This window comes from Stomoxys calcitrans, chromosome 4, assembly GCF_963082655.1.
Source record: "Stomoxys calcitrans chromosome 4, idStoCalc2.1, whole genome shotgun sequence".
NCBI classification, from domain to species: Eukaryota; Metazoa; Arthropoda; class Insecta; order Diptera; family Muscidae; genus Stomoxys; species Stomoxys calcitrans.
The window spans coordinates 136,335,889-136,354,175 of NC_081555.1; the positions used below are offsets into that span (position 1 = coordinate 136,335,889).

Below are 18,287 nucleotides of genomic sequence, written 5' to 3' on the forward strand. Positions count from 1 at the left end.
CCCTTACCACAAAAGTACTACCCAAAAATAAAAATGGAACGATGTGGACAACATGGGATTCAAATGAAAGGTATGAAAGAGTAGAGTACGAATTTCACAATAAAAGTTGGGTCCACGTACCTGGGGGGCCGCCCTAGCCCCAAAAACCCTTAAAATAGGTTTATTTGACAATCATGACAATATGGGACTCAAATGAAAGGTATTCGGGAGCAGATTACGAATATGGTCAGGAAGTAGAAATTGGTTTTATAATTTATTGATAACGGAAGGGGGTAGGTCCTCCACCGTTACCCCAAAAACACCACCCAAAATCCAAAGTGGACCGATAAGGACAATATGGGTATCAAATGAAAAGTATGCGGGAGTAGGTAACGCATCTAGCATACAAAATCAGATTGAAGTATAGTATATGGTCACGCCACCCCTCAAGAACGCCATTAGACCCATTATGACTATATGATACTTGGATGAACCGATTTTCTTAAAATTTTCATAGATTGTGTACGTTTGTCTGGAAGGAAACATGGGCTAGATAACTTTTAGATAACGGGTAGAAGCGGACCGTCTGCCTTACCCCAAAAACGCTACCCATATCCGAAAGTGGTCCGATGGGCGCACTAAGGATATCAAATGAAAGGTATGGGAGACCAGGAAACGGGAGACCCAACCCCAAAACTTCTCTAAACAGATATATTCGAAGTTTATGTCAATATGGGACTCAAATGAAAAGTATTTGGCAGTAGATTACAAATATGGCATAAAACATTAGGTCAAAGTTATGGGAGGTCACCCACCCCCAAATACCCCCAAATGGGCATATAAGCCGACCATGGTTATAAGAGTCTCAAATGAAAGGTATTAGGCAGTAGATTACAAATATTACATTAAAATTTGCGTTCAAGTCTAGTTGGCGCTTTTCCTCCTAAAGATACGTCAAATGGGTTATTTGACCCATTATGACAATATGGGACTCAAATGAAAGGTATTTGAGAGTAGAAAACGAATTTTAAATCCACCTTGGAGCCAAGTGTTTTGGGGTACGACCTAAAGCACCCCCTAAACTGAACTTCATTTCCGTTGGGAATAAAGAACGAATTTGATATCCATATTTGAGTCGAAATGTCTGAGGTGCCATCCCTCCCCTAATGACAACATTACCCTTAGGAAGAACTTTCCGATTCAAGTTTAAATTCAATGATAAGGGCCTGTTTTTTATAGCTGAGTCTGAACGGCGTCCCGCAGTGCGTCACCTCTTTGGGGAAATTTTTTTAAATGACCATGCATGGCATTGTACCTTGCAAATGTCGCCAACATTAAGAGGGGATAAACACCGCTTTGTCGGATGTTCTCGCCATGATTTGAACGCGTTCAGCGTCATAGGCTACAATGGCACGAATTCGATATCCGCATACAGGGCGAAGTGTCCCCATTCTAAAAAGATATTAGAGAGTTAGTGAAGGGGCAGCGGAGCGGGTCCGGTTCGGCTAGTTCGATTATGAGCTCGAGGTCCTTAAACAGAGTTCAAGAAGGCGCAGCGGAGCGTCCCATTATAAATGCGCTTTTTATGACCTCGAGGTCCTAAAACGGAGTTAAAGAAGGCGCAGCGGTGCGGGCCCGGTTCGGCTAGTCCGATTATAAATGGGCCTTTTATGAGCTCGAGATCCTAAAACAGAGTTAAAGAAGGCGCTGCGGAGCGGGCCTGGTTCGGCTAGTCCGATTATAAAAGCGCCTTTTATGAGCTCGAGGTCCGAAAACAGAATATCAGTCTATATGGCAGCTACATCCAAATATTGTATGATGCGATTTGGCCCGTTCAAGAACTTAAACTGCATTTTAAAGAAATACGGAGCTGTGGACAATTTCAACTAAATACCTCAAGTTTTGAAGGCTGTAGAGACAACAGAAAGGCGGGCACACAGACGGAAGGATAGACATGCGGACGTTGTTATATCGTCTGAGAATTTTAGAACGATCCGAAATGTATATACCTTATAGATTAGGAAATTGATATTCAATGTGTTGCAAAAGGAATGACTAAATGAATATACCGCCTATCCTATAGTGGTGGGTATAAAAGTTTTCAAATTACATTTTCTAATCCAAACAATCAAATCATATTTCACTGAGTATCGTTCAATTTTTCTAATATTCGAAAAAGAAGATCCCAACAACATTCTGTAGGCAGCAACAGTTTGTTGCTATTCATAAATTTCAGGTACTGTCGCAAGAATGGCATAACTAAGATGTTGATCTTCTTCTTCTGCCAAAGACAAAGAAAAAGGTGTGTAAAAATACAACACCCAAGAAAGCAGTAGCAGCAGCATTAAATGGTGTAAAATTTAGATGAATAAACAAAAGATTGTAACCCAAGTGGCAAGACAAAGTAGCACCCTTTCAGCATTCATTGCCATGTATTTAGTAGCCAGCGAACAAATCCCACCCTTGTCTGCTACACATTTGGAAACATCTGTAACACAAGACATACATATGCCTATTTTGTCATTCTATGGCTTTTGAATATTTTCACCTTTAATTTTAGTATTTTTTTTTGCTAATCATGCATGTTTGTTCATGTCTAGCCGCCAAGGAAGTGATTTAGCCTCATAGGATATGATAGGGCAACCAATTGTTCTTTTCTTGTTTCCTTCTATCGGCGATGCCTATTCCATCCCGTCTTGTAGATTTATTGAAAACGTAGTTTCTGCCTATCGTTGGAAGGCATAGGAAATACTTCTTCAAATGAATACCTTTGAGAGATTTAATTCCTTGTTTTGCTCTCTTTTGATTTCCTTTTTTCATTGAAAATGATTGGCATTTTGTGATAAGTCATGATTTTTTGGGTATATCATGTTTGGAGAGAAGTTTCTCAGGCATGAGGACTAAATATTGAAATGTTCGTCAGCAAGAAATTAGCTTCCACCACCACCGCATTAAATCGAACTAATGGTAAGATGATGATGCAGCAGCAATGGAGGAAGAAATGTCGCAAGTGTTTTTTATTCAATAAAGAGAAACACCTGCGAAGGAACTATTTCAAACTTAGTAAATCTGGCAAAAGCAATACCCCAATGAGGAAAAGAGGTTAAAAAACCATGTGGGGTAAATTTCACATAAAAAAAAAACATGAACATTAGGGAAAGACTAGTCATTTTAGCAAAGAATTTTTTATTAAAGAATTATTTTCACAAAATCTCTAAGTAGGAAAAAAGTGAATGTCCTTTCCACATTACCATTCAGCGAAGACTCTAAAGGCTCAAGAAGTCAAGATCCGATATCGGTGTATATGGGAGCTATATCGGGTAATGAACCGACTTGAACCATACTTGAAGCAGTTGTCATAAATTAAAACAAAAAATCTCATGAAAAACTGTAGCAAAATCGGATAATAATTGCGCCCTCTAGCGGCTCAAGAAGTCAAGATCCGATATCGGTGTGCGGTGGGAGCTATATCGGGTAATGAACCGATTTGAACCATACTTGGCGCATTTGTCATAAATTAAAACAAAAAATCTCATGAAAAATTTGAGCCAAATCGGATAATAATTGCGCCCTCTAGCGGCTCAAGAAGTCAAGATCCAAAATCGGGTTATATGGGGGATTATCAGGTTATTAACTGATAAAGACTATAGGCGGTACAGTTATTGATAATCACACCGAAGCTATTTTTGCAAATTTCAGCCAAATCGGATAAAAATTGCGCCCTCTAGCGGCTTAATCGGAATTCAGTGTTTATGGTAGCTACATTAGGTAACGAACCGATTTGGATCATACTTGGAGCAGTTAATTAATCAGAAGTTAAAACAAAAAATCTCATGAAAATTTTATGCCAAATCGGTTAATAATGGCGCCCTCTAGAGGCTCGAGAAGTATAATCGGAAGATCGGTTTATATGGGAGCTATACCAGGTTGTGAACCGACTTCAGTCATATTTGGCACAGTTATTGAAAGTAGTCAAAACAAAGCACTTCATACAAAATTTCAGCCAAATTGGTTAATAATTGCGCCCTCTAGCGGCTCAAGAAGGGAAGATCCCAGATCGGTTTATGTGAGAGCTATATCAGGGATAATGAACCGATTTCGACAACACAGTTGTTGATGGTCAAATCAAAACACTTCATGCAAAATTTCAGCCTAATCGAATAATAATTGCGCGTTCTAAAGGCTCAAGAAGTCAAGATCCGATATCGTTTTATATGGGAGCTAAATCGGGTTATGAACCGATTTGAACCATAATTAGTGCAGTTGTTTAAAATTAAAACAAAACATTTCAAGCTTAATTTCAGCCAAATCGGAAAATAATTACGCCCTCTTGCGACTCAAGAAGTCATGATCCGAAATCGGGTTATATGGAGGCTTTATCAGGTTATGAACCGATTAAGACTATACTTGGTACAGTTTTTGATAATCACACCGAAGCTCTTTTTGCAAATTTCAGCCAAATCGGATAAAAATTGCGCCCTCTAGCGGCTTAAGAAGTCAAGATCCGAATTCAGTGTTTATGGGAGCTCTATCATGTAACGAACCGATTTGGATCATACTTGGCGCAGTTAATCAATCACAAGTTAAAACAAATAATCTCATGAGAATTTTAAGCCAAATCGTTTAATAATTGCGCCCTCTAGAGGCTCGAGGAGTATAATCGGGAGATCGGGAGTTTATATGGGAGCTATACCAGGTTGTTAACCGACTTCAGCCATATTTAGCACAGTTATTGGAAGTCAAAACAAAGCACTTCATACAAAATTTCAGCCAAATCAATTAATAATTTCGCCCTCTAGCGGTTCAAAAAGGGAAGTTCCCAGGTCGGTTTATATGAGAGCTATATTAGATAATGAACCGATTTCGACAACACTAGGCCCAGTTGTTGGTGGTCAAATCAAAACGCTTCATGTAAAATTTCAGCCAAATCGGATAATAATTGCGCCCTCTAGCGGCTCAAGAAGTCAAGATCCGAAATCGGTTTATATGGGAGCTATATCGGGTTATGAACCGATTTGAACCGTAATTGGTGCAGTTGTTGAAAATTAAAACAAAACATTTCATACTAAATTTCAACCATATCGGATAAAAATTGCGCCCTCTAGCGGCTAAAAAAATCAAGATCTGAATGCAGCGTTTATGGGAGCTAAATCAGGTAACGAACCGATTAGGATCATACATGGCGCAGTTAGTTAATCAGAAACATTTCAGCCAAATCGGACAATTATTGCGCTCTCTAGCGGCTCAAGAAGGCAAAATCCGAAATTGGTTTATATGGGAGCTATGTCAGGTTATAAACCGATTTAGACCATTCTTGGCATTGTTGTTAATGGTTGCACCAAAACACTTCGTGCAAAATTTCAGCCAAATCGGATAAAAATTGGGAGCTATAACGTATCAGGTTATGAACCGATTTGGACAGGTTATGAACCGATACACCTTGTGCAAAATTTTAGCCAAATCGGAAGTTGCGCCCTCTAGAGCATTGAGAAGCCTAGATCCAGGATCTGTATATATAGGAGCTATATCAAAGCATGGACCGATATAGCCAATTTTCAATCCGAACCGACTCACACTAGTATGAAGTGTACGTGCAAAATTCCAAACGTCTACCTATACTCCTTCGAAAGTTAGCGTGCTTTCGACAGACGGAAGGACGGGGCTAAATCGACATAGAATTTCAAGACGATCAAGAATATAAAGGGTGATTTTATAAGAGCTACAGGAAAGTTAAAAAAAAAAACACTTAAAATTCAGAAAAATGCATGACATTTTTATTTGAATCGATATAACGCTCCACATAATTCAGTGTTTTAAGATTATTTCATGCAAATGTTGACCGTGACTGCGCCTCAAATGGTCCATCCGCTTAGTCCAATTTTGGCATACTCTTTTCAACATTTCGGCCGATATATCACGAGTAAATGCTTCAATATTGTCTTCCAATACGCTTGTCTGTAAAGATATGAGCTTTGAATCGCAAGATTTTGGCAGCCAATTGACCGGTGCCAAACGTGAAAAAAAAATTTTCACAGGGCTCGCCTCTCAATAAGTCTATTGTTACGCGTGCTGTGTGGTATGTGGCACTGTCTTGTTGAAACCAAGTCAAACCCTTGCATTTTGGGGAAAAAAGGTTGAATGTCATCTCATGGTATTGCTCACCCTTCACAGTTACCTTACGATTCACATCATCTTTGAAGAAGTACGGTCCAATGATGGCACCAGCCCATAAACCGCACCAAACTGTGACTTTTTTTGAATGCATTGGTAGATCTAGCAATGCTTCTGGCTGTTCTTCACTCCAAAATCGACAATTCTGCTTATTTACGTACCCATTGAGCCAAAAATGAAATTCGTTGGTGAAGAACAAGAAGCGTGCGATGAACTTTCTTAACAGGGTACGCATTTTGATAATATTATTCAATAATTTGCAATCGTTGTTCGTTTGCAAGACGATTCATGGTTAAATTATAGACCAAACTGAAGATGCTTGGCAGTGAAACAAAACACGAATCGTGCGTGATCTGTTTAAACCAGTGTTGTCAAAAAGATAATAGCTAAAAAATCACCCTTTATATACACAATATTTCGTCTCAGAGCAATATTTCGATGTGTTTCGAATGGAATAACGAAATTTATATACCCTGTTCCTATGGTGGAAGGTGTAAAAATCACCGTGGAATTGTTTAGCCATTGTGAAATTTTTGTAAAAAAAATTAAATTCTGGGAACCGAGGAAGGGTGATCGATAGGCCGGTTTATATGGGAGGTATATCAGGTTATAGATTGGTTTGGACCGTAATTGCACCGCATGCAAAATTTCAGCCAAATCGGACACAAATTGTGGCTTGTAAGAACTCAGGAAGTCAAATCGGGAGATCGGTTTATATGGGAGCTATATCAGGTTATAGACCTGTACTTGGGACAGTTGGTGGAAATCATAACAAAACACATATGCTACATTTCCGCCAAATCAGATAAAAATTGTGACTTGAAAGGATTCAAACAGTCAAATCGGAATCGCTGCCAATGCGTCGACTTGTTAATTTCTCCTTACTCTGCATTGACCTGACCCCCAACGGTACTATCCTCAGAGAAGACGTTAATCTTCTTGTTAAATTCAAGATTGTTCGTGACCGCATTCCGTGATCGCCCGGGTGTCCGCCTGCAACATCGTGTTACGGTCAGGCGGTCCAAAACATTTTTCAGTCCCTGGGTTCTCAGTGTAGACCCTAGGCCTTCTATCACCATTATATTTCTCATTTTTCTAATGGAGATCAAGAGGGAAACAATTTATGGATATGCTTGTCACAAAAAAAAATATTTTTTTTGTCTTTTGGGGCACATCCATCTTAAACACCATCCTGTTATCCAGGGCATACCAATATTTTTAAATGATTTTTTGTTTCGTTGGTAATCTTATCATCTGTGTTGCTGTTAAAATTAGCCTGAAAGATATCTCTACTCAAGATAATCTTGTGTCTTAAACCAGATCCTCATAAATCCGCTGGAAGTAAACAAATTGGCAAATTTCACTGAAAAAAGGACAATGCATATGGATTCCAGGGTTATTTATCTACTATGTGGTTTTAGAAGAAGAGCCCTTGCGGATTAGCAAGAATATAAGGGTAATGATGAGCGGCAAAGGGCGGTCTCTACATAAAAGAAAATGAAAACAAATGATTAAGAACTCATTTTGACGTGTAAGGAGGTTCTTGTTCAACATATTTGTTCTAGAATGAAAAAAAGGACTTAAGATAATGGCAAGGTGTTGCAGACATCTTTATGCAAATAGCAAAGGCCTTGATCTTCAAAAGAAATCTCTGTCAAAGCAGATGCTAGGTAGATTTAATTGTAACTAACATATGCTTTAGATAATAAAGGGTGATTTTTTAGCTATTATCTTTTTGCCAATACTGGTTTAAACAGCTTACGCATGTTTCATGTTTTGTTTCACTGTCAAACATCTTTAGTTTGGTCTATAATTTAACCATGAATCGTCTTAAAAACGAAAAACCTTGCAAATTATTTAATTTTATTATAAAAATGCGTGCTCTGTAAAGAGAGAGAGGCTTCTTCCATTTAGCGACGGAGCTCATTTTTGGCTCAATTAGCACGTAAATAAGCAGAATTTTCGATTTTAGAGTGAAGATCAGTCAGAATTATTGCCAGAGCTACCAATGCATCCAGAAAAAGTGGCAGTGAGGTGCGGTTCATGGGCTGATGGCATCATTGGACCGTACTTCTTCAAAGTTGATGCTTACCGTAACGTAACTGTGAATGGTGAGCGCAATACTGAGATGATATCCATCTTTCTTTTTTGCACAAAATGGAAGAGCTAGACTTGCATGAAATGTGGTTTCAACAAGACGGTGGCGCATGCCACACAGCACGCGTAACAATGGACCGCATGCCAAACAGCGTAACAATGGACTTACTGAGAGGCGAGTTCTGTGAACATATTGTTTGACGTTCGGTACCGGTCAATTGGTCGCCTAGATCGTGCGATTTAACGCATTTATTTGTGAGATACCGACCGAAATGTTGAAAAACGAATGCCAAAATTGGACTAAGCGGATTGACCGGTCAACATTTGCATGAAATAATCTCCAAACATTAAATTATATGGCATTTACTCTGAATTACATATTTTTTTGAAAACTTTCCTATAGCTTTTAAAAAATCACCCTTTAGTAAAGAGTTTCCCGACTTCAAAATTTGAGGTCCTGGCAAGCCTAAGTGCGACTCCTCTTTGGGGAAAGTTTTTTTATGTCTTCTATACATGGCATAGTACCTCACAAATGTCGCGAACATTAGGAGGGAAAAACCACAGAAAAACCATTAGGAGGGAAAAACCACTGCTTTGGGGAAAGTTTTTTTATGTCTTCTATGCTTGTCATAGTACCTCACAAATGTCGCGAACATTAGGAGGGAAAAACCACAGCTGAAAATTTGTTGTGATATTCCCGCCGGGCTTTAATCTTCGCTCTACGGTGGCCTCATACGCTTTATTTGTACCTCATATTGGGATTGGGAAATACTTTCATGTGGGGATGGGTTTTTGAGGGTGGGGTATCGCCCTATAACTTTAACCCTTATTATGACATGTTTGTAATCTACTCCCGAATACCTTTTATTTGAGTCCTATATTATCATGATCGTGCAAAATGACAATTTGAGGAGGTTTTGGGGTCGAGGCGGCGCGCTAGGTAATTGGACCGAGTTTTAATATCAAATTAGTACTCTAATCTCGAATACCTTACATTTGTACCGGTCGGTCCGCTTTTACTTTTGGTTGGTACTTTTGTGAAAGGGGGAGGAGGAAAATCAATTCAGCCGTTTTTAAGGCCAAACTTACAACCAAACCAAAATTAATTTTTGTGTGTATAAAAGATAGATAAGAGAAGATTTCAGCAAAATTTTATTTTCATGAAATATTTTTGAAATTTTGATTTTCATAAAAAATTTCCTCGATATTTTTATACCCATTGCCATAGGATGGGGGTATACTAATCTAGTAATTCCGTTGGTAACACCTCGAAATATTCGTCTAAGACCCCATGAAGTACATATATACAATCTTGATCGTCTCGACGCTCTGAGTCGACCTAGCCATATTCCTCCGTCCGTCAGTCGAAATCATAATGGCGATCGACAAGTAAAGCCAACCGCTTGAAATTTTGCACAGATTCTTAATATCGATGTAGGTCGTTGGGTATTGCAAATGGGCCATATAGGTTCAGATTTAGATATAGCTCCCATATAAACTGATCTCCCAATTTGGGTTCTGGAGCCCTTACGCCCCGCAATTTTTGTCCGATTTGGCTAAAATTTTGTCTGTAGTGTTCTGTTATGATTTTCAATGTCGTGTTTCTTTATAACTTCCAACAATTTCACAAAGTTCGGTTCGAATCGGTCTATAACCTGATATAGCTCCCATATATACCGATATCCCGATTAGAATTCTTGAGCTCCTAGAATCCACAATTTTTGTCTGACTAGGCTTACATTTGGTCTGTAGTGTTCTGTTATGATTTTCGACAACTTTGCCAAGTACGATCCAAATCGGCCTTGAATATGATATAGCTCCCATATAAACAGATCTACCGATTTGATTTCTTGAGTCTTTACCAGCCGCAATTTTTGTCTGACTAGGCTTACATTTTGTCTGTAGTGTTCTGTTATGATTTTCAACAACTGTGCCAAGTACGACCCAAATCGGTCTTGAATCTGATATAGCTCCCTTATAAACAGTTCTCCCAATTTGACTTCTTGAGTCTTTACCAGCCGCAATTTTTGTCCGACTTGGCTGAAATATTGCATTTAGTGTTTTATTATGGCTTTGAACAACTGTGCCAAGTTCGATCCAAATCGGTCTTTAACCTGATATAGCTCCCATATAAACCGATCTACCGCTTTGACTTTATGAATCGTTACAAGCCGCAAATTTTGTCCGATTTGGCTGAAATTTTGAATTTGGTGTTCCTTTATGACTTCCAGCAACTGTGCCAAGTACGGTCCAAATCGGTTTATAACCTGATATAGCTCCCATATAAACCGGTCTCTTCATCATCCTTGTTCGGTTCCCAGAAGCCTTAATTTTTGCTGGTTTGACAGAATTTTGGGATGTGGAGCAAAATTATGCCATACAACTATATTTTTTTTTTATAAATTTTTAGTGGAATCCATGGTGGTGGGTTCCCAAGATTCGGCCTGGCCGAACTTAGCCCGATTTCACTTGTTAAAATTTTGATTTTCATAAAAATTGTCCGCGATATACATATGTTGAAATATTTTCGTCAACATTTGATTCTGATAACGAAATTGCCGAATTTATAACAATTTTTATATATACATTTTGTTCTCAATTCTTTTTTTTATATATATTTTTGATGTTATATTAATTTTTTTAAGGGCGGTATGCAACTCAAACGAATTTTTCGTTACCATAAGAAATGTAATGACATAGACTAACCGACATTTTCGTTTCCCTTTGTGTTACAGGGTGACATTGACAGCATTGAATATTTTGTCTAGCTTCATTGCAAGTAAACTATTGCTTTCATAATTCTCGACACCACTTAATGGAGTTTTTTTCTGCAAAATATCGCTTAATTTTGATAAATAAGTACTTTATTATCAAACAAGTGGGACAGCTTAGCAAAACCAATGCATAGAGTTTTGTTACCATGCCCCTAACAAAAATTCTATTAGGCCTTTTCTTATTAGATGGTGAAAAAACGCTACTTTTATTCACCGCTTTTCAAATGGTTATTATTCACCTCTCCCATTAAATTTCCAATAAGATGTAACATTAAGCAGACCATCCTCTTTGCCTACCAGGCAATAAGTATTTTTTTTTACTTATCAACAACGTTGCTGCTTGTTATGGTCACCCCATTACCCATTGGTCTCTCTCTTGCTCACCATTCAACACTCAACAAGCAGCACATGGTGAAAACAGCTGTTCGAATTTTTGTTTATTTTCTGTAGTTGCTTTAGCTTTCGCTTTGCGTTAGAGTGTTTGGCTGCCGCGAGTGATTTGTTTTAATAAAATTACTGTGTTCTCATTGATTTTAATCCATAAATCTAAGTGATTCGTGTAAAACAATGTTACGCAAAGTGCCTTTAATTGTTATTTTAGGTTCTACCGGCACGGGTAAAACAAAATTGTCTTTGGAATTGGCTGAACGTTTTGGTGGCGAAATTATTAGTGCCGACTCAATGCAAGTAAGTACAAGAGCACCCGGCAGCTGCAAACACAACAACAACAATACGCAAAAACCAAAGTAGAAGAGCGAAAGAAAACATTTTGATGTGTTGTGTTGGGCTGTGTGAGAGAACAGGCAAAGATTGAAAAAAAGTGATGTACATATTAGAGTGTTTTGAGTTGTATTGACGATTTGCTTTTAGAGCCACTGTGTTTTAATACACAAAAATATATATTACGGTTTATCTGCTCATTCATATTGAAAAAGGGGCAAATTGTTAAAGTTATTTCCCATAGGACACAATGACACAAAAATGAAATGAAATATTCTCTTAAGAAAAGAATTCTATGAAATTTTCTTTAAAGACAAAATTTTATGAAATATCTAAGAAATTTCCTCTAAAGACAAAATTTCTAAGAAATTTCCTCTAAAGACAAAATTTCTAAGAAATTTCCTCTAAAGACAAAATTTCTAAGAAATTTCCTCTAAAGACAAAATTTCTAAGAAATTTCCTCTAAAGACAAAATTTCTAAGAAAATTTCTCTAAAGACAAAATTTCTATGAAATTTTCTCTAAAGACAAAATTTTTATGAAATTTTCTCTAAAGACAAAATTTTTATGAAATTTTCTCTAAAGACAAAATTTTTATGAAATTTTCTCTAAAGACAAAATTTTTATGAAATTTTCTCTAAAGACAAAATTTCTAAGAAATTTTCTCTAAAGACAAAATTTCTAAGAAATTTTCTCTAAAGACAAAATTACTAAGAAATTTTCTCTAAAGACAAAATTTCTATGAAATTTTCTCTAAAGACAAAATTTCTAAGTAATTTTCTCTAAAGATAAAATTTCTATGAAATTTTCTCTAAAGACAAAATTTCTATGAAATTTTCTCTAAAGACAAAATTTCATAGATATTTTCTCTAAAGACAAAATTTCTATGAAATTTTCTCTAAAGACATAATTTCTATGAAATTTTCTCTAAAGACAAAATTTCTATGAAATTTTCTCTAAAGACAAAATTTCTATGAAATTTTCTCTAAAGACAAAATTTCTATGAAATTTTCTCTAAACACAAAATTTCTATGAAATTTTCTCTAAAGACAAAATTTCTATGAAATTTTCTCTAAACACAAAATTTCTATGAAATTTTCTCTAAAGACAAAATTTCTAAGAAATTTTCTCTAAAGACAAAATTTCTAAGAAATTTTCTCTAAAGACAAAATTTCTAAGAAATTTTCTCTAAAGACAAAATTTCTAAGAAATTTTCTCTAAAGACAAAATTTCTAAGAAATTTTCTCTAAAGACAAAATTTCTAAGAAATTTTCTCTAAAGACAAAATTTCTAAGAAATTTTCTCTAAAGACAAAATTTCTAAGAAATTTTCTCTAAAGACAAAAATTTCTAAGAAATTTTCTCTAAAGACAAAATTTCTAAGAAATTTTCTCTAAAGACAAAATTTCTAAGAAATTTTCTCTAAAGACAAAATTTCTAAGAAATTTTCTCTAAAGACAAAATTTCTATGAAATTTCTAAGAAATTTTCTCTAAAGACAAAATTTCTAAGAAATTTTCTCTAAAGACAAAATTTCTATGAAATTTTCTCTAAAGACAAAATTTCTATGAAATTTTCTCTAAAGACAAAATTTCTATGAAATTTTCTCTAAAGACAAAATTTCTATGAAATTTTCTCTAAAGACAAAATTTCTATGAAATTTTCTCTAAAGACAAAATTTCTATGAAATTTTCTCTAAAGACAAAATTTCTATGAAATTTTCTCTAAACACAAAATTTCTATGAAATTTTCTCTAAAGACAAAATTTCTATGAAATTTTCTCTAAACACAAAATTTTTATGAAATTTTCTCTAAAGACAAAATTTCTAAGAAATTTTCTCTAAAGACAAAATTTCTAAGAAATTTTCTCTAAAGACAAAATTTCTAAGAAATTTCCTCTAAAAACAAAATTTCTAAGAAATTTTCTCTAAAGACAAAATTTCTAAGAAATTTTGTCTTTCTACTCTTGAATACCTTTCATTTCAGTCTCTTATTGTCATGTTCGTCCAGTAAACCTATTTTAGAGTGTTTTGGGGTTGGGGCAGACCACAGTTACTTGGACATAATTTTTAATATGAAATTCGTACTCTACTCTTGAATATCTTTCATTTGAGTCCCATATTGTCCTGATGGGTACACTTGTATTTTTGGGTAGTACTTTTGGGGTGAGGTCCGTCGCCGCTTCCGATGTCAAAAAATTATGTAGCCTGTATATCATATTGGTGCTCTACTCCCAAATACCTTTCATTTGAGCCTTATATTGCTATGGCCGTTAAATATGTCCGGTATGAGGGTGTTTTTTTGGAGGTGAGGTGGTACCCCATGTATCAGATTCGTGCTCTAGTCTCAAATATTTTTCATTTGAACCTAATATTGTCATTATTGGTTTAAAGTTTCATTTGGCGGGCTTTGGTGATGGGGTGGCCCCCCCTATTTTTAAGTTAATATAAACGTGCTAAATTTAGCGTAAATCGTCCCACCCATTTCCAAGATCTGGCGCTTTTAAAATAGGGTAAGGGGGAGGTCCGCCCATTAAAGTTTGGATGTTAGATATATCTATATTTGTGGTTCGGGGGAAGCTTATGAGATGAGTCGACTCTGAAACACTTGGCCATAGAACAGATATAAGATTTGGGTCCCTTTTTGCGATAATCCACAAATATGTCCAGTCCCTTTTTGCGATAATCCACAAATATGTTCCAGTCCGGCAGGAGGGGTAAGTAGGGTGGGGCGGTCACCCACACACTAAGCCCTGAAAAATATTATTGGGTATCTACATTCAAAATCACATTTCAAAGCTACCACTTGGGATACCACATTTTTAAAGATCCGCAGGTCCTCCTGTGGCTATCCCAATTTGAGGGTAAAAAGTGCACTCTTCTGCCAAAGGCATTTTAATGATATCCTATTATATCCTGATCGACCTTCATTTATTATTTTTAATTCTTTTTTTTTTGGGTTAGGCGATTGCCCTCTGAAACGTCCTTTCATTTGAATACAATATATTCTCGATCGTCCTACATGACAGTTTGGTATTGTTTTCATTGGGAGGATAGGGTCGGTCCACCCGACGCTAAGACCCAAAAGACAATTTATTTGAGTCCTTTAATATCAAAATCTACATGTCCGGCTGAACGGCAGGACATGACCCACATACTTGAATCCTTATATCAACATTAGTTTCGAAGTCTACTCTCATAGACCATTCTTTCAATTCCCATATTTTTCCGATGGAACTACAGGTCTTTTTGAAGCGTACTAGGTGGGTGGGCCGGTCCCTGGCTCTATCCCAAATGTGTAAATCAGATTCGTAGTCAACTTTCAAAAAACTTTAATTTTATACCCATTTTGTGACGTTGGACATTCATGTCCGTTTTGGTGGTATATGGAGTTGGAGAGGCTCTATCTTGGACCAAATTCTTATAACAGATGTGTTCTCAACTTCCAAACATCTTTCATTTGATATCCCTATTGTCCCTGTTGAACGGTTTTTGAAGATTGGGAGAAGTCTCTGACACCAAGGAATACATTTTTTATTTTAGCTTTTTACTATACTTTTAAATACCTTCCATTTGATATCTATATTGTCCCAATCGGTTCAGATGTCCTACTGGGGTGTTTTGGGGGGTGGTGTCAGATTTGTACTTTACTTTCAAATACCTTTCAGTTGATACTCATGTTGCCTAAAGCGGTAAAAGTGTCCTGTTGGGTGATGTTTCTGGAGGTGGGGAAACCCCCGACACTAAAGTTGACATTTTCATGTCGAATACGTACTCTACTCTAAAATACCTCTTATTTTATACTCACATTGCCCAAAGCGGTAAAAATGTCCCATTGGGTGTTGTTTTTGGTGTGCGGTACCGCCCGACACTTAGTGTGGAATTTTTATGCCAAATTCGCCATCTAATCTTAAATACCTTTCATTTGACACCCATATTGTCCCAATCGGTAAACATGTCCGTTTGGGTGGATTTTAGGATGGGGCGTCCCTCCAGGTCATTTGATAACTCAAAGTTTTGTACCAATTTTTTATACCAATGTTTTTGAAAGTAGGGAAACCCCCGACACTAAAGTTGACATTTTTAAGTCGAGTACGTACTCTACTCTTAAATACCTCTCATTTGATACTCACATTGCCCAAAGCGGTAAAAGTGTCTTGTGTTGTTTTCGGGGTCGGGGTACCGCCCCGACACTTAGGGTGGAATTTTTATACCAAATTCGCCATCTACTCTTAAATACCTTTCATTTGACTCCCATATTGTCCCAATCGGTAAACAAGTCCGTTTGGGTGGGTTTTGGGATGGGGCGTCCCCTCAGGTCATTTGATCGCCCAAAGTTTTATACCAATTTCGTGTTTTTGGGTTACCATAAGGTGGCATTCAAAATTTCGCTCCCTCCATCTCCGAGATATGTCGTTTTTGAAAATAGCGCTATGGGGGAAGGTCCGCCCCCCCTTCAGATAGCAAAAATATAGTATCCTATTTTCATCGGGGGCTCAAATTCTATCATCTGTTAAAATTTCATGAAAATCGTTCTAAATGTTGTTGAGTCTATACGGAACAGACAAACAAACAAAATGCAACAATTTAATTTTTATATAATGGGGAAGATTTGTTCAAAATTTTTAGCGCCAAGCTTTACATCTTCGCAGTTTAGCGTGGTTTCGACAGATATACGGACGGACGGACATCGCTAGTTCGACTTAAAATGTCATGACGATCAAGAATATATATATATATATGTATACTTTCTGGGTCTTGAACAATTATGTCGAGGTGTTACAAATGGATTGACGAAATTTATATACCCCCGACGAATGGTTGTGGGTATGCAAAACCCCATAGAGTATGTATATGCTTGATCGTCTGTCGAATTTACAATAGATGTCGAACGTGTAAAGCTAGCCACTTAAAATTTTGCACATATACTTAATATCGATGTAGGTCGTTGGAGATTGCAAATGGGGCATATCGGTTCAGATTAAGATATAGCTCCCATTAAAACCGATCTCCCGAGCCCCTGGAAGCCGCAATTTTTGTACGATTTGGCTACAATTTAGAGGAGAGTGTTCTGCTATGACTTCCAACAACTGTGCCAAGTACGGTCCAAATCGGTCCATAACCTGATATAGTCCCCATATAAATCGATCTCCTGATTTGATTTCTTGAGCCCTTGGAAGCCGCAATTTTTGTCCGATTTGGCTAAAATTTTGAGGAGAGTGTTCTGTAATGACTTCCAATGACTGTGCCAAGTACGGTCTAAATCGGTCTATAACCTGATATAGTCCCCATATAAAACGATCTCCCGATTTGATTTCTTGAGCCCCTGGAAGCCGCAATTTTTGTCCGATTTGGCTGAAAATTTGCATGTAGTGTTCTGTTACGACATCCAACAACTGTGCCAAGTACGGTCTAAATTGGTTTATAACCTGATATAGATATCATATAAACCGATCTCCCGATTTGGTTTTTTGAGCCCCTGGAAACCGCAGTTTTTATCCAATTTGGCCAAAGTTTTCCATGTAGTGTTTTTTTTATGATTTCCAACTACTGTGCCAAGTATGGTTTAAATCGGTCCATAACCTGATATAGCTGCCATATAAACCGATCTTGGGTCTTGACTTCTTGAGCCTCTAGAGGGCGCAATTCTTATCCTATTGGAAAGAAATTTTGCCCGACGTGTTTTGTTATGATATCCAACAACTGTGCCAAGTATGGCTTCAATCGGGTTATAACCTGATATAGCTGCCATGTAAACCGATCTTGGGTCTTGACTTCTTGAGCCTCTAGAGGGCGCAATTCTTATCGGATTGGAATGAAATTTTGCCCGACGTGTTTTGTTATGATATCTAACAACTGTGCCAAGTCGGTTCATAACCTGATATAGCTGCCATATAAACCGATCTTGGGTCTTAACTTCTTGAGCCTCTAGGGGGTGCTATTCTCGTCCGATTTGGCTGAAATTTTGCATGAGGAGTTTTGTTATGACTTCCAACAGCTGTGCCAAGTATTGTTCAAATCGGTCTATGTTTTGATATAGCTGCCATATAAACCGATATTGGGTCTTGATTTCTTGAGCCTCTAGAGGGCGCTATTCTTATCCAATTTGAAAAAAATTTTGTACAACGGCTTCTCTTATGACCTTCAACATTAGTTTCTAATATGGTCTAAATCGATCTATAGCTTGATACAGCTCCCATATAAAGCGATCTCCCGATTTTGCTTTCTGAGACCCAACAAGTCGCAATTCTTACTCAATATTCTTTATTTGCCTAAAAAGAGATACCGCGCATAGAACTCGACAAATGCGATCCATGGTGGAGGGTATATAAGATTCAGCCCGGCCAAACTTAGCACGCTCTTACTTGTTTTATTGGGTTGCCCAAAAAGTAATTGCGGATTTTTTAGAAGAAAGTAAAAGCATTTTTAATAAAACTTAGAATGAACTTTAATCAAATATACCTTTTTTACACTTTTTTTCTAAAGCAAGCTAAAAGAAACAGCTGATGACTGACAGAAGAAAGAATGCAATTACAGGGTCACAAGCTGT

The 18,287-nt window shown here is 37.0% G+C and overlaps 1 protein-coding gene across 4 annotated transcripts in view; it reads left to right on the plus strand.

The window, feature by feature from the left end:
- Window positions 1-18,287, plus strand: part of LOC106094472 (tRNA dimethylallyltransferase) — a 583,702-nt gene that overhangs the window by 63,598 nt on the left and 501,817 nt on the right. The window contains exon 3 of one of the 4 annotated variants that reach the window (XM_059367009.1): window positions 11,623-11,708. The exons of 2 other annotated variants lie outside the window; for them this stretch is intronic. In XM_059367009.1, coding sequence (XP_059222992.1) covers window positions 11,703-11,708 — 6 coding nt within the window. In that variant the 5' untranslated portion in view covers window positions 11,623-11,702. Of the gene's footprint in view, window positions 1-11,486; window positions 11,709-18,287 lie in introns of those variants that run through there. One more of the 4 variants, XM_013261696.2, reaches the window with a different exon arrangement.